Below are 22680 nucleotides of genomic sequence, written 5' to 3'. Positions count from 1 at the left end.
GAAAAACAAACTGAGGGTTCTAGAGGGGAGGGGGGTGGGAGGATGGGTTGGCCTGGTGGTGGGTATTGAGGAGGGCACGTTCTGCATGGAGCACTGGGTGTTGTGCACGAACAATGAATCATGGAACACTTCATCTAGAACTAATGATGTAATGTATGGGGATTAACATAAGAATAAAAAATAAATAAATAAATAAATATAGTCTGGGGATTATATGGGGCATGGTGAGAAATTTAGTGTGTCTGTAGCCGTGTAGGCTTCATCTCTGGTACCTCTTGGTTCCCTAGGAAATGGAGAAAGAGATAAAGAATGTATTTCGTAATGGTAACCAGGATGAAGTTCTGAGTGAAGCATTCCGCTTGACCATTACACGCAAAGATATTCAAACTCTAAACCATCTGAACTGGCTCAATGATGAGGTAATCTCGCACCTGTTTTTATATTCAAATAGTAAGTGAGCATTAAGTGGAAACTAAATCAAGGCATTATCTCACTGTTTCTCGAAGTGTGGTCCTCAGATGACCTCCATAGAATCGGCTCTCCTAGGTTTGTCCATTCTCCTGAGTATGAGACAGTGTGGTGGAGAAACGCATTTTAAACAAGTACCTCAGTTGATTTTTTTTAATATACCTTTGAGTCTGAGAACTGCTGATTTACCTTGTTATGTATGGAAGATTTAGACACTGAGGGAGAGGACATTCAATCTCACTCTTTTTAAGGCACCTAGCCTGCAGTTCACATCTTCTGAGCAAATATTTAATAGCTCTGACTATGATGCAGCATGAAAGAACTTTGGGATTTCCATCAGGGCTTCCATTTCTATTTCCTTTTTCATCGGTACTTGTTCTAGGTCACCTAGGTTATGAGAGGTAAGCTTTCTAAAATAGCCTACATTTATATATGATATTGAAAAAGCTATATTATTAAATATACTGATATTGAAAAAGCTATATTATTAAATATTTGATGTACTGGGTTGAAAGAAAGCTATGGCCCTCAGCTCCTGCCAATAATTTTAAGTAGATTAATTACACTACAGTCTTTTAACTAATCTGTCCCCATTCTTAAACCTGGAGGAGCCTGTTTTATTTCAGAAGGATATTTTTCACAGCAAAAGAAGAGAACAGGGTTGCGTTTTTTTCTCTAAGTGCTTGCTTCCTTTCTTAGGCCCAGTAGAAGCATCCCTGCCTGATATTTTGGGTATACTCAAAACTTTACAGCTGTGGAAGATTTTTAGATATTCAGTATAATAAGCACTAGGTATTCTAGATATCTATAATCTGCTTAGGATCTTCCAAATAATAATATTTGCTAACATCTATTGAGCATTTACATCATGTTGGGCACTATTGTAAGTGTTTTATGTGTTCTATTCATATAATAGTCACCACAAACCTTGGAGGTATACACTGTAGTTTAACCATTTCTATTTTATAGATGAAGAAACAAAGCATGGAAAGATTAAGAAACTTTCAAGGTTATATGGCCAGTAAGTAGCAGAGCCAGGATTTAGACCCAAACATTGAGTCTTATCTGTTATATTATACTGCCTCAGAATCCTAAATTGGATCCTGTCTTAGGGTTAGATGTATAGAATTTGAGAGCCATATGCCATGCCCAGCATGTTGATATTCTCTGGGGGCAGCTAGACTACCCCATTCTCTTTGCCACTGATCAGCTTCTAAAATATAGATTTCAGGGGTGCCTGGGTGGCTCAGTTGGTTAAGCAGCTGTCTTCGGCTCAGGTCATGATCTCAGGGTCCTGGGACTGAGCCCCACATCAGGTTCCCTGCTCAGTGGGGAGCCTGCTTCTTCCTCTCCCTCTGCCGCTCCCTCTGTTTGTGTTTGCTTACTGTCAAATAAATAAATAAACTCTTAAAAAGTAAAATATAGGTTTCAGAAGTTCATCATTCCCTGAATAATATCTTTGACCAAGAATGGTAAGGAAAGTATGGTTTGATACTGTCTTGCATTAGGGGAAATCACCCTTGCTTCTTTTGGCTCAGAATAGTGATATTAGAACATTGGATAACAGGAAAAAAAAAAGTTCACTAGATCAAAGTGCAAAATGGAAATCAAGGGCAGTCAAAAGTATCCATCAGTTAAATGTTTTTGATTTGAAGACATTAGTCTGTGGTTTCTTGCCAGTTTCTGCCTGCCACTGCTAAATGGGAAGGGATCAGTTATTCTATAGGGATTGTAGCCCATTCATTGTAAATTATGCAGAGCCTCCTAGAGGGCAGCAATGAGTAGGGTATGAGCTGAGTCCCTGCTGTTTACTGTGGCAGTTACCTTGGTGAGATCCCTTACAGAGGCGGCATTCATCAGGATATGTTTTCCATTCCCTCGGCCCATCAAAGATTGGATTTTTAGCAAGCAAAGTTCATGGAAATTACATTATTCAGAAAAGTCGAGGAGAAGGAAAGATTCCTTTTCTACTTTATCTCTACCACACCTACCCATAACTTTTGTGGGAATTGCTTGTGTTCTGAGTTTAGAATGTTAACCTTGAAAGCAGGTACCAATTCACATGTCCGTGATGATAACTGTTTTGGAAAGCACCATTTTCAAAGTACTGTACTTCTCAGCTGAGCTTTCAAAGTTACTGTCTTTGGGAAGCTAACATTCTGATGAGGAGTTAGTAGATATCCTCAAGTATTCATATTCATTTAAAAATACATAATTCTTTTTCTCAGTTGTGAATTCTGAGTCATCTTTTGCAAGTATTTTGTGCTCTCTTTAATCCTGTTTTTCCCTCAAATAGATATTTTCATTAATAACCATTTCTTTTCTTTCTGTATCTCCTATCAGTTTTATAAGCTGCTTTTAAATCTTTCTCCAAAATAAGGTGACTGGCATATTATTCTTACCATTTTATAGACAAGGAATATAAGATCCTGGAAGTGAAAGGGATCAGATTTAGTTTATAAGGAAAATAAAATTCAGAAGTCCTATATCTGGAATATGTGCAGAAAGCCATTAGGCTACCCTTTCTCTTGTCTCTTTCCTAAAAGGGTAGGCTGCATTGCTTGTTTATAAAATAGGCTTTCAAACATGTTTTCATGAGTGGATTTATGTATAGATGAATAGATTCTGTATAGCTTTAAAGGACTAATGATGATTGATAGGACTGACGTTTTTAACTCACTGTACGAAAATGATACTTCTCAGAAATGGAATGTGGGAATTGGCTGTCTTTGTAAAGAATACAAAAGGAGTCTGGAATGCTGATAACACCAAGGATGTTATAGATTGGGATTTCTCTACTAGGTCTGGTGATTAGTTATTAATAGAAATACCTAATTAAAGGCAGGAGGCCAGAGTTAAAGAGAGGAGGAATTAGTTGCAAAAGTAGATTGAAAATCACAATCAAGAAACAAAAAGGAGATATTTTTAAATGGATGTCAGCACTAAAAATTATTTATTGATTCCTGACAATTGCATTAGATAACTTCTGTGATCCAGTGGCGTGATGATTCTGCTTTATGGCCTAACTATTCTATTCTTAGAGGGCCTAAGTGTTGTTTTGTAAGGCACCAGATAAATTTAAAAAATATATGGAAATTACTTAGGCATACAAGGAAATGGATCTGACTTCTTTTTCTGGTCATGAGAGAATAAAATGGATCAGGTTTACCCTTTCAGCTTAACTAGAAAACTAAAGAAAACATGAAACAACAATTTTCAGACAGTGGATAACAGAGATCCCTGACAGAAGGAAAATGAAAGGGATGAGCTGATGATTTCCCACCTCACTAGGGTGATATGTTGAGGGTAGAGAGCTGGTAGAACATGGCAGTGACTGCCAGTCTTGCTCAGTGGAGGAGACATGGTCCAGAGTTCAGAGAGGTGGAAGTGGCTAAGATTTGTGAGGTAAAATACTGAAGGGAAGGTTGCTGCACAAAGGGAAAGCTCCAGAGATGTGTAGAGGCTCCCTCAAATCTTTGATTGAGCACCAATCTGTACACAGATAGGAAGAAACTGCCAGAGGCTGGAGAAAGAACCACCAGAAAGAAGGAATCAGAACAAAGCTCAGAGCTAGCGCAGGTGCTTACAATAGTTCCTATTCCAACCAGTTAGAGTAGAAAAATCATGTGGTATTGAAGAGAGGCCTCAAAAAGATATTACCTCAGGAGTGGGGCCAAACTGGCCCTAGAATAAAGGCCACTCTGGACCTGTGATAGCAAAGTTAAATACAAATCTTGAAAGCTTGAAACCGACTCAAGTGATTTAACTATATCACAGAACAAAAGCCCAATGATATTTAAAGGAATACAAACATATTCTAATAACAAAACCCAATAACATGAAATCACAGTGTCCAGCATCTATTCAAATATTACCAGGCATGCAAGGTGAAAGGAAAATGCAACTTATTACAAGGGAAAAAACAAATACCCAGAAATGACAAAAATGACAGAACTAGCCTACATTGGCAGGCTATTAAAACAGATATTATAAACACATCCCATATGTTCAGGAGTTTAGAGGAAAATTGACATGATGATGAGAAAAATGGAAGATGTAAAAATGGAAGATGTCCAAATTGAACTTCTAAGGGATGAAAAACACAGTTTCTGAAATGAAAAATACATGAGGTAGGATTAACAGTATATTGGCACTAGAGAAGAAAAAAACTAGTGAACTTAGAAGATACAGCAATAGGAACCATCCAAATGAAACAGAAAAAAGGTTGAAGAAAGGTGAGTATATGTAAGCTGTGGGTCAATATCAAGCATTCTGAGCATGTAATTAGAGTCTCAGAAGGAAAAGTGAAGTGTAAGTGGTATCAGAAAAAAACGTTTGAAGAAATAATGGTAGATTTTCCAAATTTGGAAACTTAGACTGACAGATCCAAGAAATTCAGCATACCCCAAGTAGAAGAGACACCACACTAAAAAGTATAATAATCAAGTTGCTGAAAATCAGTGATAAAAAGAAAAATAATAAAAGTAACCAGAGGAAAAGAGACACATTATGTCCTAGAGGAACACAAGACAGAAATACATGTAGGCCAGAAGACAGTGTAGCTACATTTTTAAGGTACTGAAGGGAGGAAAAAAAAAAAAAAACCTTGTCAACTTATATTCTATATGCAGCAAATGTATCTTTCAAAAAATACTTTTTTTCAGACAAACAAATGCTGAGAGAATGCACCACCAGCAGATCTGTATTATAAGAAATATTAAAGGATATTCTTCAGGCAGAAGGAAACAATGAGGTGGAAATTTCAGTCTACACAATGAAGAGCAGTGAAAATGCTCTCATTTTTAAATATCTCTGTAAGACAATTGACTAGTTAAAGCAGAAATGTATTGTGGGGTTTATAATGTAAAATATGACAATCATAACGGGGAAAGTGGAAGAACATAGTACTCTAACACAGTACATGAAGTGGTATAATGTTATGTGAAGATAGACTGTCATAAGGTAAAGACCTATATTATAAACCCTGGAGCAACCACTAAAACATAAAAATAAAAATAAAAGAGGTAGAGTTAATAGGCAAATAATGAAGATAAAATGGAAAAAAAAAATCCAAAGGAAGGCAGGAAAAGAAGAAAAAAGATACAAAGAACAGATGGGATAAATGGGAAAAAAGCATGATGGTAGATTTAAACCCATCAATATCAATAATCACATTAAATGTAAATGATCTAACCCAGCATGCGCAATAGAAATATAATGTGAGCCACATAGGTAATTTAAAATTTTCTAGTAGTCATATTGAGAAAAGTAAAAAGGAACAGGTAAAATTAAATTTTAAAAAATTTTTATTTATTTTTTTGAGAGAGCACAAGTGGGGGGAGTGGCAGAGGGAGAGGGAGAAGCAGACTCCCCAGTGAGCAGGGAGCCTGACATGGGGCTCAATCCCAGAACCCCGGGATCACAACCCGAGCCTAAGGCAAACACTTAACACCTAGTTAAGCCACCCAGTTACCCCAGTAAAATTAATTTTAATAATATATTTTACTTAACACAGTAATATATAAAATATGTCATTTGGGCATGTAATAAACATTAACATTTTATTAAAGGGATATCTTACCTTTTCTTTAAAAATGTAGTGCTCAGTAGTCACATTCAACTAATGGCTACCATATTGGGCAGTATAGATGAAGCATCCAGTTAAAAGGCAGAGCTTGTCAGATTGGGTAAGAAAAAATTTGTCTACAAGAAACCCATTGAATTTAATTTATTTAGAAATTTCCTGGGTTTTTTTCCATTTATTTATTTATTTATTTTAGTAATCTCTACACCCAACATGGAGCTCAAACTCAGGACCCCGAGATCAAGAGTTGCATGTTCTACCGACTGAGCCAGCCTGACTCCCCAAGAAACCCATTTTAAATGTGAAGACACAGATAGTTTAAAAGTAAAAGGATAGAAAAAATATACTATGCAAAAACTAAATCAAGAGAAAGATGAAGTAACTATATTAATACCATACCAAGTAGATTTTAGAGCAAAGAATATTACCAGTGACAGACATTTTGAAAGGGGTAAGTTCTTCAAGAGGACTTAACCTAGATATGTACATACCTAGTAAGAGAAATTTCAAAATATATGAAGCAAAACTTACAGAACTGAAAGGAAAAATAGACAAATCTATAATTATCGTTGGAGATTCCAGCCCTTTCTCAACAATCAGTAGGAGAAATAGAAAATCATTAAGGATATAGAAAGCCAGAGTAGGTAGATGGATCTTGTGGGCAGGAAACACTTCCTCCTCTGGACAGCACTAAATGTGCCCCATCCCATGTGGAGAAACAGGATGATGCTGTACTTCCAGTCTCTTCATTTTCCCTCCAGGACTCTGTCCTTCGTGTCATACCTTACTACTAATTTACATGGATGCATTGGGAAAATCGCAAGCAGACATGTCTTTTGTTTTATTTTGCAAACCCTTGTTAATTATTATTATTATTTTTTTAAAGATTTTATTTATTTACTTGACAGAGAGAGTTAGTGAGAGCAGGAACACAAGCGGGGGAGTGGGAGAGGGAGAAGCAGGCTTCCCGCCGAGCAGGGAGCCCGACGCGGGGCTCGATCCCAGGACCCTGGGATCATGACCTGAGCCAAAGGCAGACGCTTAACGACTGAGCCACCCAGGCGCCCCAACCCTTGTTAATTATTGTCAGTTGTTTCCAAAATGCAAAAAAGCATTAGACTGTTGGAATACATATTTCTGACTTTTTCCTAGCTAGGGAAACACCGTAAGGAAGAGACTAATAGCATATGTGGGGAGTGAGGGCATGCAGGAGGAAATAAAGTGGAATCTCTATTAGCAGACTGACTACACTGATGACCAAGCTAACCAGGCAGACCAGTTACCGATTTTGTAAGTCTCCTCTCTGAAAGGAAAGAGGTGTCTTTCAGCTATTCTGCATCACAATAGCCTTGTGTATAGAGAAGGTATTCTTACTTGATTGGTAGTGGGGAAGTATGAAGACTTAATAAGGGATATACCAAGGTCATCTGATTTTTATTGTGGAATCAGCATCTGAAATCAGAGCACATAACTCTGTCTAGCATTCTTTCATAATAAAAGTGGAAATGGGGAATTGGTAGTGGTCATAGCTTTCTGGTTGTTTCCAAGGAGCCATTAAATTTAATGCTCAGTGAAGAGAGGAAACAGCTTGCAGAACATTAAGCCCAACTAGACAAGCCTAGCAAAGGGAATAAGTTTTCTTTAGGGAATAAAAACTGATTCCATAAGAAGGGGGGGAAAACTAGGCAAAATGAGATAAATTAGTTAAGTGAATATGATGTGTCTACCATATGCAATGCACTCTTACATGTCGAATAAAATGATCGCAATGGAAATTTTAGTGTTTCTAACATGACTCACTGGTAGATTCCACATCATTATAGTTACCTCTTTAAAGTGTTTCTTAACAGAACCAGTCCTTTTGATAAATCAGGGATTTATGCAGGGTTACAGGGAGAATAGTAGTTACAGTTGTCACAACTCCATAAAAATAGGTGTTGCCTGCCTGTCTTTGTCTAAAACTTTAGCAGTGATTCTGATAATTTGATACTTGAATTTGCATGTGAGAAGAATCCTGGGCACATGTTCACAGTGAGAGATGCAATACACAGAACTTACCTGAAGTCTACCTTCTATATTAATTAGGTTAGATCTTAGAGGAGTGAATGATCTTCTGACTCCTAGTATTTAAGTGCTGTTGCTTGGCTGGTCTTTTGGGCTTTGTGGTCAACAAGGATAGATTTAATTTAAAAATCAGGACAGGGAGGTTAAGGTGAAAACATAGAGAAGTAAAACAGGAAAAATGGCTTTTTCCCCCCTGAAACTTGTCTTGGTTTCTACTTAGGAGCACTGTTATACCCATGACTTTCAGAACATTTTTTTTTCCCCAGAGCCAATTAGAAAGGTTTAGGGGCGCCTGGGTGGCTCAGTCAGTTAAGAGTCTGATTTCTTGGTTTTGGCTCAGGTTGGTGATCTCAGCACTCTGAGATCCAGTAGCGGCATCAGGCTCCATGCTCAGCGGGGAGTCTTTTGAAGATTCCCTCCCTCTGCCCTTCCCCCCATTCGTGGGCACGCTCTCCTCTTTTTCTCTCTCTCTCTCAAATAAAATAAAAATAAATCTTTAAAAAAAATAAAGGTTCAGAGTGTAAAATCGGGAAGGGTTAAAAGTTAAGATTTTACTGTTAGTGAGATATTTTACTTCTAAAAGGATGAGAAGACAGTAGTTTGGCCGGTTTACGGGGTGAGAAGGAAGATACAAAGAGCAGTGGTCATTTCTGTCATTGTGGTAACATACAGGAAAAGGACTGAGGCCTTAGTTTAAAAACGTTGTAGGCTTTTCTTTTAAAGAGAAGCTTTTCCAGCTTCAGCCTGGCAGCTCTTCAAATACAATCACAGAGGAACAAGACACCATAAACAACAGTCTCCCCGCCCCTCCAAAAAAAAAAGCACTGCATAGACAAGCAGGCGCTCCTGGCCAAGGCTGTGAAGGCAGCAGGAAGGGCAGCTCCTGAGGCCCTGGAGCTGCGGCAAAGCTGACAGACAAGTGTGGGCCCCAGAAAGAGGGACAGGTGGGCCAACACTGGCAGTTGTCCCCAGATGCTGGTATATTGGCAAGGCAAACAGTAGCACAAGGCTGACTGACTACTTTTAGCCCCCCATTTGAAGGGGAATTTAAGATCTTTTGGAGCTAAGAGAGTCTTGTGTGCAGAAAGGCTCTCCCTGTGGGAGGAGAAGGACCCTTTTCTTCACAAAATACAAGCAAATGCCTGTCACTGCTTCTCTTTCATCTTAAGCACTGTGATCCCTTCTCTCATGTCTTTTTCCTTCATCTTCAACCCTCCTCTGTGAGATGACATGTACGATTCTTTTTGTTCTCTTAACCCCTAGCTTGTTTTTTTGGTAGGACTGTGTCTTGGTCGAACTATGGCAATTTTCCTCATTTGGACAGAGTAATAGCTGCAAAACTGAGGAAACTGGGATCTCGGTTCTGCCTCAGATGTCAGATTGTACATCCTCAGCTAATGGGGAGAACATTGAGCCCACCAAGCTCCCTCCTACTGGGATATGGAGGAAATGAAAAAGAGCCCAGATCACTCCTTAGAGCTAATTAACAAGCTGACTTTGGAGGAGGCCATTTCCCTGGTAGTGGAGAAACCTTGGTTGGAGGCAGAACTAAAGCGATGGAAGAGGGATTCTCAAAGGAAATAGATGATGTGTATCCTGATCATCAGGTCTCCGTTCTCCTTAAGCTGGGTTGGTCTTTAGCTTTATGGTCCACACTCTCAAAATAAAAACATAAAAATAAGAAACCAAACAAGCCGGGCTGTGTAAGTCTCACTTTGTTGGCTTCTGGAACTCTTTCCTCCTAAAACAGGAAAATCATGGGTAGCATGATACTCCTTTATGTCATCTTTTTTTACTTCAGGGTAATGATCCCAAAGGGGATGCCCCTCTGAAGGGCACCTAAAGGAGATACATCTCCATGGCTTTCATGTGCTTGGCTATCTTTATCTTTCTGCCTGATTCTTTCCACTTTCTGCTTGAGTCCGTATTGCCTTTTACAGTGTATGACTTTTGTTTGCCCCATGGACGGTTTGGCTTACAGTGACTGATAGGTCATCTGCCTGTTCACTTCACCCCTTGGATTAAAGGGTTTAGCGTCATAACATGGCTAATATTGTGGGATGAGTAGAATACCAGAGGAATCAATCCCTTCTTGCAGTTTTTCTCTCACTAGAAAATGTAGTTTTATAGCCTAGAAATCTGTGCTTTTTGGGCAGATCTTCCTGCATTCCTGGCTGCCTTTCACAAGCCTAGAATCGTCCTTTGGCACCATTACCCTTGGGGACAGAGTTAGATTGAAAACCTCAGTTTGAGAAATCTGTGACCCTAATTATGTTTTGATTCACTATTATTTAAAATAACTGAGCCCACTTATCTGTTGGGCATCACACTAGGCAGAGGATCAGCCACAACCCAAGTCCTCTGGACCTGCTGGGCCTCTTGCTCAGTCTTCAGAGATGCAGGCAGAACAGTGTCTTTCTTCAATCCTAGTCTACCCCTCAACCCCCACCCTCAGAGCTCTGCTTCATGGCGAGTGTGGTTTCCCTGCAACTGCCGAGGCATCCTCATCTATAGGCCCTTTCTCTAGTCTCGACCATGTTTCGGTGTGTTCCTGGCAGTGTTCCCTGCTGCCTACCCAGTATGTAGCTGCCTACTGTTGGGCAGTAGCTCACTGCTCTGGCATCCTAGTGTGTAAATATTTGTCAAAGGACAGGGGCGTTTTCCCATTCCCCAAAAAGCATTCTGAAAAATGTGCCTGTTTTCTTAGTCATATTTCCAGGCTGTGGATCAGTTAGCCCATTCATTCCTTGCAGTTGACAGACACTGGCCTGGCCTCAGCTGGCCACATGAAGTAAGTATGCGGTAACTTCCGGTCCAGTAACTGTCAAGCTTTAGTACGAAGGAGTCCCAGACCTAAAGGGAACCATAGTCAACATAGTCACTATTAGAGCATACATTGTTTCGTTAACAGGAAGAATCCTGTATCTTCCGTGTCAAGTGTTTAAATTTCTTAGACTCATACTTGATATTGGAAGCATATATGGAATCAACAAAAATGAGAAAGCTAACCATATGGATTCTGGAGGAAAACTTGACTCTTCATGTTTGTGACTGGACTTTCAGGTCTCATGTAATGTAGGTTTTTATACAACATCCATGTCTGCCTCTGCAGAGATGACAGTGCTGAGCTACTAGTCAGTTGAGAGGTGTTTTTTCTAGTACAGTTGATGGTTTATCCTGTCACTCAGTTCTACTTGAGACCAGAGCCGGTCACCAATGCAAGCCAACTTATTAGGCTGAAAAGGCAGTCTTTAGTCATGGAACAGTTTTCCGTCTGTGCACAACCAGGTGACCCACATATAAGAACTGAACTGTTGGTCTTTGCTTTATTACACTAGACTGTGAGCTCAGGATTTATTTCAGTTGCTCACTCAGTCCCAGTAGATTAAAGTACCTCTACTGTGTCTGTCAAACTGCTTGGCTCCTTCCTTTCCTTTTCTCTAAGTCTTGCCTTCTAGCACCCCTTCCTCCTCCTCCTCATTTTTGGACCTAATCCTTAGTCTTCTACAGATCAGACTAGCATGCACCCGTATGGATCCTCAACCCCATAAGATATCTATAGATCTGTAGAGCTAGAGCTAGAACTATATCAGCTTTTTCTGTTTTCACTGTTTACAAGCACCTCAAGCCTCCAGAACTCGATGTAGGGGCATGAGGCTTTGGGGTGTGGAAATCTTAACTGATAAGGAAACAATAACATATACTGTGCAACACAGCAACTGCTTTTCCTTCATACGACACAACTCTTTTGGAAGGACTGAGTATCTTTTAATACATTTAATTTCTTCCCACAGATAATCAATTTCTACATGAATATGTTGATGGAGCGAAGTAAAGAGAAGGGATTGCCAAGTGTGCATGCGTTTAATACCTTTTTTTTCACTAAGTTAAAAACGGCTGGTTATCAGGCAGTGAAACGTTGGACAAAGAAAGTGGATGTATTTTCTGTTGACATTCTTTTGGTGCCCATTCACCTGGGAGTGCACTGGTGTCTTGCTGTGAGTACCTCTCTTACTTTTAATCAAATTTAAAAGAAATCTACAGAATTTTAGACTATACAGAGCAGTGAGTAGTAATTCTACATTTTCACTCGGTGATTGTGAGAAAGAATAGTATTTCGTTGGCTAAAAATTGGATAGATCAGTGAACTTCCTGTCAAGAGTGGGAGATACTTAGACTTTGAAGAAAGTTGTGGAATTTCCTTTTCTGGAAATATTTAGAAGGGAGCTGTAAGGCTAAACAGTCTCAAGGCAAGGCATGGGGTGAAAAAGTGACTTCTTAATGATCCTGCCAACTCAGATTCTGTGACTTATTTTCTGCCCAATTATGATTTGCCTTGCATACTTGATAGTTTAATATTTTTTATGACTCTTTGAGAACATGGATACATTCATTTAATATATTAATAAAAATATAAAAGTTCTATCACAATCTGTTTTGAATTATATTTGAAAAGCATAAAGCCAAAGAGAAATTCTCCACATAAAGAAACAAAATGCGGAATATTTTGCCATCTTTCTGAAACCCTGTGGAAATGATCTCATTCATCTTACAGTCTCTGAAGAGCATGTGTGTCTTCACTGTTGCCCACATGGCAGATGGAGAACCTAAATACTAGAAAAAGATTTCAGGGCCATTAATGAGGCCATGATAGTACTATGTAAATAAACCCCTTGTTCTTTCCTCTGCAGTTTAAGCATGGTATAATGCAAAGTATCAGTCAAACTTGTCATGATTTCACAGGGAATCTGGCAAAAGGTTCCAAGTTTGGGGCGCCTGGGTGGCTCAGTTGTTAAGCGTCTGCCTTTGGTTCAGGTCATGATCCCAGGGTCCTGGGATCGAGCCCCGCATCGGGCTCCCTGTTCCAAGGGAAGCCTGCTTCTCCCTCTCCCACTCCCCCTGCTTGTGTTCCCTCTCTCGCTGTCTCTCTCTCTGTCAAATAAATAAATAAAATCTTAAACAAAAAAAAAAGGTTCCAAGTTCCAGGGAAGTGAAAGCTGAGAAACTATTTTTCTTATTTTATGAACACACAGATTTTTTTTATTCCCAGGTTGTGGACTTTCGAAAGAAGAATATTACCTATTACGACTCTATGGGTGGGATAAACAATGAAGCCTGCAGGATCCTCCTGTAAGTAGGGACTTGAGAACAAAAGAGTTTGGTGTTGGGTGTATGTTGTGTTCTTTGATACCTTTAGTGGAGTGATTATGATTAATAAAGGAAATCTTCACACTGAGGTAAGAATGGATATTTTATGTCTGAGTAAGTAAAGTTTACTAATAATATAATAATACCAGAAAGATGCCCTCATGGGGACAACTGTTGTCCCAGTGCACTAAAATAACGAATGAGTCAATATGTACATATAATATAGAAACTACTTAGAAGTCATCTAATCCAACCTCCCTAATTTTTCAGCTGAAGGATCCAAGACCCACAGAGGTGACTTTGATATGCTCAGGTCCTACTAGTTAGTGGCTCAACTGGGAACCAGAATGCAAATCTCTTTATACCCCATCTGTTTGTCTTTCCAAAATGCCTATTCCTCACTGTACCACTATACCATTCTGGTGGCCAGGAGGAGGCGAACAGTTTGCACTTAAGAAGAGTGCTCTGTATGAGGTATGCACTCATCAAATTGTGATTTGGATTGAATTTTCACACAGGAGAATCAAGACTATAAATAGTGAATAACTGCCTTGATATTGCTAGAGAAACCTTCTTCCATGTGGTCGAGTTCTGAAGGACCATATAAACCAAGGAAAAGAATCAAACCTCATTCCTCAGGAGGAACAATAGGTAGAAGGAACCTGGGTGTCAGAGGCAGAGGTCCTGTTTCTCTTGGGTTGACAGGGTGGGCATGAATTATGGGAGCTGCAGGGGAAGCTTAGCAGCCCAAAGATTTCCCCGCCCAGCATTATATACTGTTTTCCTCAGAAGTGCAGATGCAAACCCTTCCTAAGGATTGTTAACCTCATTCTTAGGGTGGCAGCTGTCATCAGTGTCCCCACAGCTCATCTCCTTCTCTCCCAATACCTTTAGGCAATACCTGAAGCAAGAAAGCATTGATAAGAAAAGGAAAGAGTTTGACACCAGTGGCTGGCAGCTCTTCAGCAAGAAAAGCCAGGTACATTTCATCTCATCAGGTGGAAATCCTGATATTAGGGTATTTGGGAAGGATAGGGTTTTATTGCTTGATTCCCAGGGACCTTCTTAGTGTCTAGCCTGACTTCAGCTTGGTTGTTTGGTTCCTCAGGGGAAGATAGAGTAAGCTCTGTCTGTGGGAAAACTGGTCATGTGTTTCTTATGTAGAACTAGGTTTTCTGAATGCCCAGCTATTTTACTGAGCTTTTCACTCCTGTGGGAAATGGTTGCTGATTGGCCCTTATGGGAGGGACTTGTCTTTATATCTTTAGGTGTCATGGAAGTCTAAGATAGTCTCCTGATACGAAGATTAATATTAATATGAAGACCTGACTGAGATGCTGTATTTTTTTTCTCTGAGCCTGTGTTGTTCTGGGTGAGGGACTTAGGGTCACCTCTTCAAAATTCAGGGAAACCTGTAACATTTATATCCTTTGGTTCTTATTTATAATCTAATATGAAGGAAGGAAGCTTGGAAACATGTCACCTTTTTGTTATTTTTGATCTTTCAGGAAATTCCACAGCAGATGAATGGAAGTGACTGTGGCATGTTTGCTTGCAAATATGCTGACTGCATTACCAAAGACAGACCAATCAACTTCACACAGGTGAGCTGAGCCTTCGGGAAGGAGCCCTGGGACCACCCTGTCTCTAGGCTGCCCGGTAGATTTTTTTTTTTCCTCTACCTGCTCTGCCTAGCGAACTCTGCCTATGGCCCGTAACACTGGTGGTTACCACGTAGACCACATCACAAGAAAAAGGATAGTGATAGGCCACATGCTGGGTTCCCTTACATCACATGCTACAGTCAACGAATCCTGGTCATTAACAGAGCCTTCTTCTCTGCCCCTCTCCCCGCACCTACCTCAAAGCCTGTAAGAAACAGAGAACTGGGACCAGAACAAGTTTTCTTCATTTTCTCTTCATCTCGTTAGCAGTCAGGTTTTGGCACAGGCTACACCTTGAACTCCTAGTGTAATTTGTCATGCTGCCCTCCTCCCCTGCCCCTCACTTGATGCAGCTCATCAGTCTCCTATTAGTTTGTGATTGTTTATTTCTGTCCATGTGGTCCTTCAGAGACCAAAGTGGATTGAGACTGGAGATTATGGTTTGTGTCCTGTACTTTAAATTAATGGCTTTACCAGACTTTTCCACCATAGCCCTTGGGTAGAGCTGACTCTTGCAGTTCTATAACTCTTTCCCTAAAAGTAAGTTTTTGATTTTCAGGCCTTAGATCTCCCATCGTCTTAAAAGTTCAACATAGAGGACTTGATAGACACCATCCTCAAAATTCTTGGAGACATTTGGGTGTAGCCTGGGGACTCCTGGTGATGCCCAATAAAGTTTGTAAGGCTACAACAAGAGAAAATAGCAGTAGAGATAGCAATAGAAAAAAATTACATGTAATCAAGAATTGAGCAATTTGAAAGACCAGAAATGCAACTGAAGCTATTTTAATTGAAAACCTTGAGAAGGAAAGGAGTGTTGGGTCTGGATAAAAGCAATGAAAAAATTAAGGGTATCTCTGTGTCCCTACAGCAACACATGCCATACTTCCGGAAGCGGATGGTCTGGGAGATTCTCCACCGAAAGCTTTTGTGAAGACTGTCTCAGTTAGCCGACACTGACCTTGTGGGGGACCAGCTCTTTGTTGTCTACAGCCAGAGACCTTGGAAACAGCTGCTCCCACCCCTCTGTTCTTGTAAAGCCCTTGATCCTGGACCAGGCCCTGGCGAGATGCATTCACAAGCACATCTGCCTTTCCTTTTGTATCTCAGATACTATTTTTGCAAAGAAACTTTGGTGCTGTGAAAGGGGTGAGGGACATCCCTAAGCTGAAGAGAGAGACTGCTTTTCACTTCTTCAGTTCTGCCATCTTGTTTTCAAAGGGCTCCAGCCTCACTCAGTCCCTAATTCGGGGGCCGAGAGAAGCTTGGACAGACTCTTGGTTTCATATAAACTCTTGTTGTTAGGCCTTACTAAGAGGTAGGAAAGGGCATGGGCAAAAAGGTAGGGATGAAAACCACCAGCATATACACGCACACATACACGCAGGATTTTCACGATGTGTTGTCAGGAAAGTGACTGTAAACTGGACTTGGGGTCACACGCTTACGTCCCTTCTCCAGGACTTCCCTATTTATATGCCTCTTTGTGAGATCCATCTGCTTCTGTACAAGGCTGTTTTGTCATCTGTAGCTTCCTCCCAGCCTGAGGCAGAACACATGAGCCCGGGGGGGGACCCCAAAGTCCCAGGCAGGCCTTTCCTTAAAGCAGGGGTTAGCATGTGCTCACAACACAGGATACAGAGAAGACCCACCCAGGGAGCAGTTTAGTGGAGCAACAAAGGCACCACTTTTACTGCCGCCGACTTCTGACCAAGAAGAAGGACCTCAGTCTTTAGCGTAAAATTCCAGCATGGGATGAATGCAGGTCTAGTTTGGTCTGTGGCTAGTTAGTCTAAATAGGTTTCTAACCACAGAGAATTTAATATATATATATAAATATATATATATTTCACAGGGATATGTGTTTTTTTAAAAGGCTGAATGTGTTCACCACTTTAGCCTGTAGATTTATTTCCTTTTTCCAGCTTTAGCTCTAGCACGCACAGATCCCAGCCCCTATGTGGAGGGTGTTTGTGGACTTCCTAACAATATTTTGAGGCCTGGATGAACTTTGGCTTAGGGGTCAAGGTTACAGAGGGAGGCAAAGATTTTCAACTGGAAAACGGGTGGAATTTGGACTGATCAACTTGAGACTAAAAAAACTGCTATTCCTTTTGTTCTTTCTAGCATCTCCCCCACCCTCTGAGCGCTCCTCAGGCTAGATAGTGGAACGATCCAATGCCAGTGTCATTTTGTACTTAAGTTCCAAAATAGGAACGTTTTATACTTTTTTCTGTATTGTAATAGGTAGTTTTGTATGAAATATTTTCTCTTCTTCCCTTGTACCCCATCCTTTCCAACATTGTGCTTTCTCTCTGGGCTTATTTGAAAATTTTACTCTGTTTTATACCAAGCTTGTTTAGTACATTTTTCTATGTTTTACCACAGGTTACAATTTGAAAAGAAAACTATTTTTTTTAAATATTCCATTGTTAACTGAATGTTACTGTTTCCACTCCAGCAACCAGATGTCCTACCTTTTTCATAACTGCCTGCCTTTTTGGGGAAGACCACCGTTCGTTTGTTCTTTCTTTCTTTCTTTCTTTCTTTCTTTCTTTCTTTCTTTCTTTCTTTCCTTTTTCTTTCTTGTGTTTTTCTATAGGAAATAAATAGCTTTCTATTTATGAGTTGCTGAGACCTTTCACATTCTCTTTTAGAAAGCTACAGTGTGCAGGCTCAGTGTATGACTCCTGCACGTGGATTCTTGGTACTTAATGTATTTCAGTGATAAATGGAAAGGTGGCAGTATGGCATAGATTTGGACTATGAGTCAAAAGACCTGAGTTTTTCAGGTGCTCTTGCTATTATCTGGGGGGGGCTCAGAACAAGATAGGTGTCTGTATTTATTGTTTGTCCATTTAGATAACAACATCTGTCTTACCTTCCTCACAGACTTTTTGTACAGACCAAAGCAACAAATATTTATTGCCATGTATAACAGAAAATGAAACATGCAACAAAAGCACTTTGAAAAATATATAAGGAATTGTTGAGCCTGTCTGAACGTGGACCCCCTTTCTGACCAGTGCATTTATGTACAAGGCGAAGTTAGTGATCCTGAGACCACCCTACATGGGTGGACCAAGCTGAGACATAGGTTGTAGCCCAGGGTGGCTCAGTGGGAACCAAATATAGACATCTGTAGTGGGCCATTTTTCCAGAGAACTAGCCAACAAATTTAGGACTAGCATCTGGGAACTTAGTTTCTCCTTCATTTAAGGGTGGGTTTTGATGACCAGGGAGGGGCGAAGGAGGTTCCTGCATTCCATGGCCAAGGGCATGCTACCAGTATCTTAGTTAAACTGCTTTAAACTAAAGCCTCTTGCCTTCCTTTTCTCCTGTTTTTCCTTCTTCCCTGTGTTCAGTGCTCATAATCACCTACCTCCTCTTAAAAAGTAACACTTGAGGGATGATGAACTCTATCTAGATACAGAGCCTTCAACAGGAACTACAGTCCCACCAATCACTCCTGGACCCTGTACGGAGAAAATCAGATAGAACATTTGAAAAGAAGGCATGGAGGTTAGTTCTGTCCCATTTGTTGCTGGGGACCCACTATTGCTCCTGGGAGTCCCGTTTGGGGTTGGATGTAAGAGTACTTTTCCTTGTTCCTCATGGAGACATTGTGGAAATTGGCTCCTCTATCTATGAGGCACTTCATACTTCTCTGTGGTATCAACTCTTCTCTTCTTTAGCTCCTGTAATTGTGCCAGCATCTTCTACCCACTGCCCCTAGCAATGTTAGCTCCAAGTTTTAGTGCCCTGGGGCAGAAACACGTGACCTGAAGAAGTACTGCCTGCAACCCCATCGCGTAGTCTGTCCATCACCACCTGGTTTTACATGGCCTATGAAAGGCCTAAGGAGAGGGAGAGGATTCACTTAAGAACCCCATTGTTTTTATGTTTCAGCCTCTGGTCCTTCTGTGCCATCCCTCCAGTTCTCAAATATGTCTTGCCAGAGTAAGAGAGAGAGACGACTGACACTTTGACTTTGTCTTCTCCCTTGCTCCACCTGGATGGGCCAGGGCGAGGTGGAATATAGACTCTTAGGCCCTGTCATTGACTCAGGCTACATGCTGAGCTCCTGGGAAAGTCACCATATTTCCCTGCCCAGAAGGAACCTACCCATAGCTTTGAATTCATCCTAAAATGTAAGGCTCAGTCCAGCATCTTCCCTTAGAGCCCGGAGCCTTATTTCACCTTTGCTGAATCCTGACCTCTATTAAGAGGCCATGACTGGGGCGCCTGGGTGGCTCAGTTGGTTAAGCAGCTGCCTTCGGCTCAGGGTCATGATCCTGGAGTCCCGGGATCGAGTCCCGCATCGGGCTCCCTGCTCGGCAGGGAGTCTGCTTCTCCCTCTGACCCTCCTCCCTCTCATGCTCTCTGTATCTCATTCTCTCTCTCAGATAAATAAATAAAAAATCTTTAAAAAAAAAAAAAAAAAAAGAGGCCATGACTATCATTCCCAGCTTTGGAGGTGAGGAGGGACATAAGGGTATATGGGGTCATGCTGGTCACCCACTAAGATAAGGGGGAACTTACACATGAATCCCCTGTGGGATAGAAAAGAGAAACTCAAACACTTTGAGCCAGAAGACAAACCGTGAAAGAATATTAGTACAGCCTGCCTCTCTGGGCTGTCAGGGATAGGGCAAGAATAATTCTCATTGTGAGTGGTTGGACCAGATACCTAGGGTCTTGTCAGAGTCTAAGATTCTGAAATGTGGAGGGCCATAATCCTGCTTGGAATAGAATTCGGTCAAGGTAGTGATTCAAAGTTCAAGTTTAAGGCCAGTGTTAATATGGCTTGGTTTTACAATTAAGGCCCAGGTCAGAGTCTTACCGTAATGGGACAGATCATAGCTGTTGATTTCTCCTTTCTCAGCTGACAAGTAGCCATCAACTGCTTGACTCCTGGAGATTGTCCTTCTACTCTGCAGAACATCAATGTCCGGAAGGGAAAGTGTGGGAAAGAGATGTACAAGGAGCCCAAAGTCTTCAGTCTGCTGGGCACACCTCATTCAGTTTACTCCTGGTTCTTTCTTAAGTACCTACAGAGCACACACACCCAAATCCCATCTCCCTGAAACCTTCCCTGATCACATTATCTTAAAATCTCTTATCTGGACAGCTGTAGCCCGAATAATCAGAAAATGTTATAACTCCATATTTGTAATCTGTCTTTTACATCAGGAACGGACTGAGACCTGTTGTCACAGAGAGCAGGTGAATGATTTGGTGCTTTTTCTTCAAGCCAGGAGTGCAAGCTGCTTCTCTGGCCGGCCAGTGAGGAGTAGGGGTAACTGCATTAAACGTTGATTGAGAAGACAGCATTTCAAGGGTTGGGGAAGGAGGACTGCTTATGGCAGTGTGCATTGGAGCTGCACCTCCTTCGTGGTCCCAAACCTAATGCCCCACTCTGCCCTTAAACATCTTCCTTGGCAGTTTAGCATGCCCTTCCCGGGCCTCGGTCTCTGTCCCAAGGAGCTAATCATAGTATTTTTTTTTCCCTAACCACACACCTTTCTAGTCTTCTCCATCTTTTTTATGTCCAGTGCTGTTGTAGATTGAGACTGAGTCCCTTTCTGCCTTGTCCTTTAAATGGACCATTTTACATGCTGCCTGTGTCTTATCTGTTAGCCAGAGCTAAGTTCCTGGAGAGCATTTGCCTCATCTGATATTCTGGGGAGCCCCTTACACTGGGTGTTTAATAAGCATGTGTTTAAGCACTGGACTTGGGGGCCCTGGAGGGTGGAGTGAAAAGATGGTTTGACCAAGGAAATAAAAGCCACCTGTCCTTAAGGACCTTAGAGTCTAACTAATTTGGAGGCTAGGCAGACACCAAGTAAGGGACCTTATCAAGAAGGCCGACTCCTGGTGCACACTCCAGTTAGAAGCTGGGCGTGGATGATGGAGGGACAGAGGTGGAGATAAGTCAGGGATGATGTTGCGTTTATCTACCTGTGTGTAACTCTCTCCCTAGTTCTTAAAAGTTGATTTATTTAAAATAATTTCTGTGGATTTTGCTTTCTTGCTTTGACTGGAAACTCCCTGGTGAAAAAGGACTTGGTGGTGTTTGTCTCTCTAAGACTGTCTCTCTGTCTCTTTGACTGTTTATTCTGTCTCTGTGTCTATGTCTCCTGATCCAAGTGGGACCAGTGATTGGATCCTCAGTGTGGTCTGGATTCCTGAGTCCACCCCTTAACCAAGAGCCTGAATACTGTTCATTCATTCATTTCATTCCACATACCTGGAATTGAAGCCTGGAACGCAAATAACATGCAAATCCATGGCTCCCTGGCACTTTTTAAAACCAGACCTGTCTGTGGAGCTGGCCAGAGGGCCCTCCTGAGCCAAACACACCAGTCAGGACTTCCAGCCCACTCTGCTAACAGCATCCCTTGTCTCCTTGCCCCTCTCCTGCACCCCTTCCTCCTCACAATCTAACCTCTCTACCTGTAAAGCTCACACTCCAGAGAATAAAACATAAGAAAGCGCCAGCTTCTGAAAGATCTTCCACTATGTTGGTGAAATGGTTTTATCTGTGTGAGTTAGAAGAGTCCCTTGTAGTCTCCAGAACATTCTTGAGTTCTAATATTTTTCTAGGCATGGTTAAGATTTTTTCGGCCATTTGAAAATGGTTGGAATGAGGAGCGAAGCCTTCAAGCCATTCTTGTTTTCTGATTACTGAATGTGGTTAAAGATAGCTGACGATTGCCTGGATCTGCATGTTCATCACTGAACAGGGACAAGACTCCTTCCAAGTGGGACCTGGACTGGATTGTGAGTTAGAGTCAGCCTCTGTCCCCGACTGCTCCTGTGGGGCCTGGTGTGGTTCTGCACTGCAAAAAGTTACAAAGGGCCTGGGGGCGGGGGGGACGGTGAGGAGGCTTGTCCTGTTCCTCAAGGAATTCATGTTCCAGACACTGTTCTGAACTCCAGGAAAACTGTTTTGCTTCCTTGTGTACCTGTGCCCCATTTCCCATCAGCCCATCACCGGCCAGTGATCTCTGCCTACAATGGCCTACGGGGCCCTGCACCTCCAACAGCTTGCCTTCCCACTCAGCCCAGGCTCACTGGTCTCGGCTACACAGTCCTCCTTGGTGTTTGTGTAGCAAACCAAACTTGCTTCCATCTCACGGGGGTTCTACTTCCTGTTTCCTGTGTCTGGAGGGCTTTTCCCCAGATCTCCTCCTGACCCACTCCCTCACCACCTCTGGGCTCTGGTGCAGTGTCACTCACACTCCCTAGCTCCGTTACCTTCATTTCTTCTCTGTAGCATTTCATATCTGACTATATTATTTATGATGTGGGAAATAAGAAACAATTAAATTTCCTTACTACTTACAGCCCATTGACAAGGCCTTGAAACAGGCAGAGTGACCTTCCTCTGGGAGCTCAGTTGCCTTGATCTTGACACTTCGCTAAGGGCAAAAAGAAATCAGCCCGACTCCTCAGGATCCTGTGAGTCTACTTTAACATAAAAAAATTCTTTTGGAACTTCCTTTATCTCTACCCCACAAGATACGTGTTAGCAATCATTCTCCAAGCATATGGCCCACTGATACACATCTGAAGGGTCTCGTACGACTGAGTTTTTACTAAATGGTAGTAAATGACCTTTTCCTATCAGTAGCTAGCCGCTCCCAGGATCCCAGAAACCTTGTTTCCAAAATACCGTAGAGGCTTGTACTGTCCCTAGCCCCCTCCTAACTTGAAAGTCTATAATCAGTCACCTGTCACAACCCCAGT

General features: G+C 41.5%; 1 protein-coding gene across 1 annotated transcript in view; it reads left to right on the top strand.

The window, feature by feature from the left end:
* Positions 1 to 20954, top strand: part of SENP1 (SUMO specific peptidase 1) — a 53605-nt gene extending 32651 nt beyond the window's left edge. The window contains exons 13-19 of the mRNA XM_081821567.1: positions 288 to 419; positions 11911 to 12114; positions 13167 to 13246; positions 14159 to 14243; positions 14773 to 14868; positions 15800 to 19157; positions 19378 to 20954. Of these exons, the coding sequence (XP_081677693.1) occupies positions 288 to 419; positions 11911 to 12114; positions 13167 to 13246; positions 14159 to 14243; positions 14773 to 14868; positions 15800 to 15862 (660 nt within the window). The 3' untranslated portion in view covers positions 15863 to 19157; positions 19378 to 20954. The remainder of the gene's footprint in view (positions 1 to 287; positions 420 to 11910; positions 12115 to 13166; positions 13247 to 14158; positions 14244 to 14772; positions 14869 to 15799; positions 19158 to 19377) is intronic.
* The last annotated feature ends 1726 nt before the right edge of the window (positions 20955 to 22680 follow it).

This window comes from Leptonychotes weddellii, chromosome 5, assembly GCF_054177405.1.
Source record: "Leptonychotes weddellii isolate Sample4059 chromosome 5, ASM5417740v2, whole genome shotgun sequence".
In the NCBI taxonomy this organism is placed as follows: domain Eukaryota; kingdom Metazoa; phylum Chordata; class Mammalia; order Carnivora; family Phocidae; genus Leptonychotes; species Leptonychotes weddellii.
Note: the sequence above shows the minus strand (reverse complement) of the source record. Positions and strands in the feature narration are given on the sequence as shown.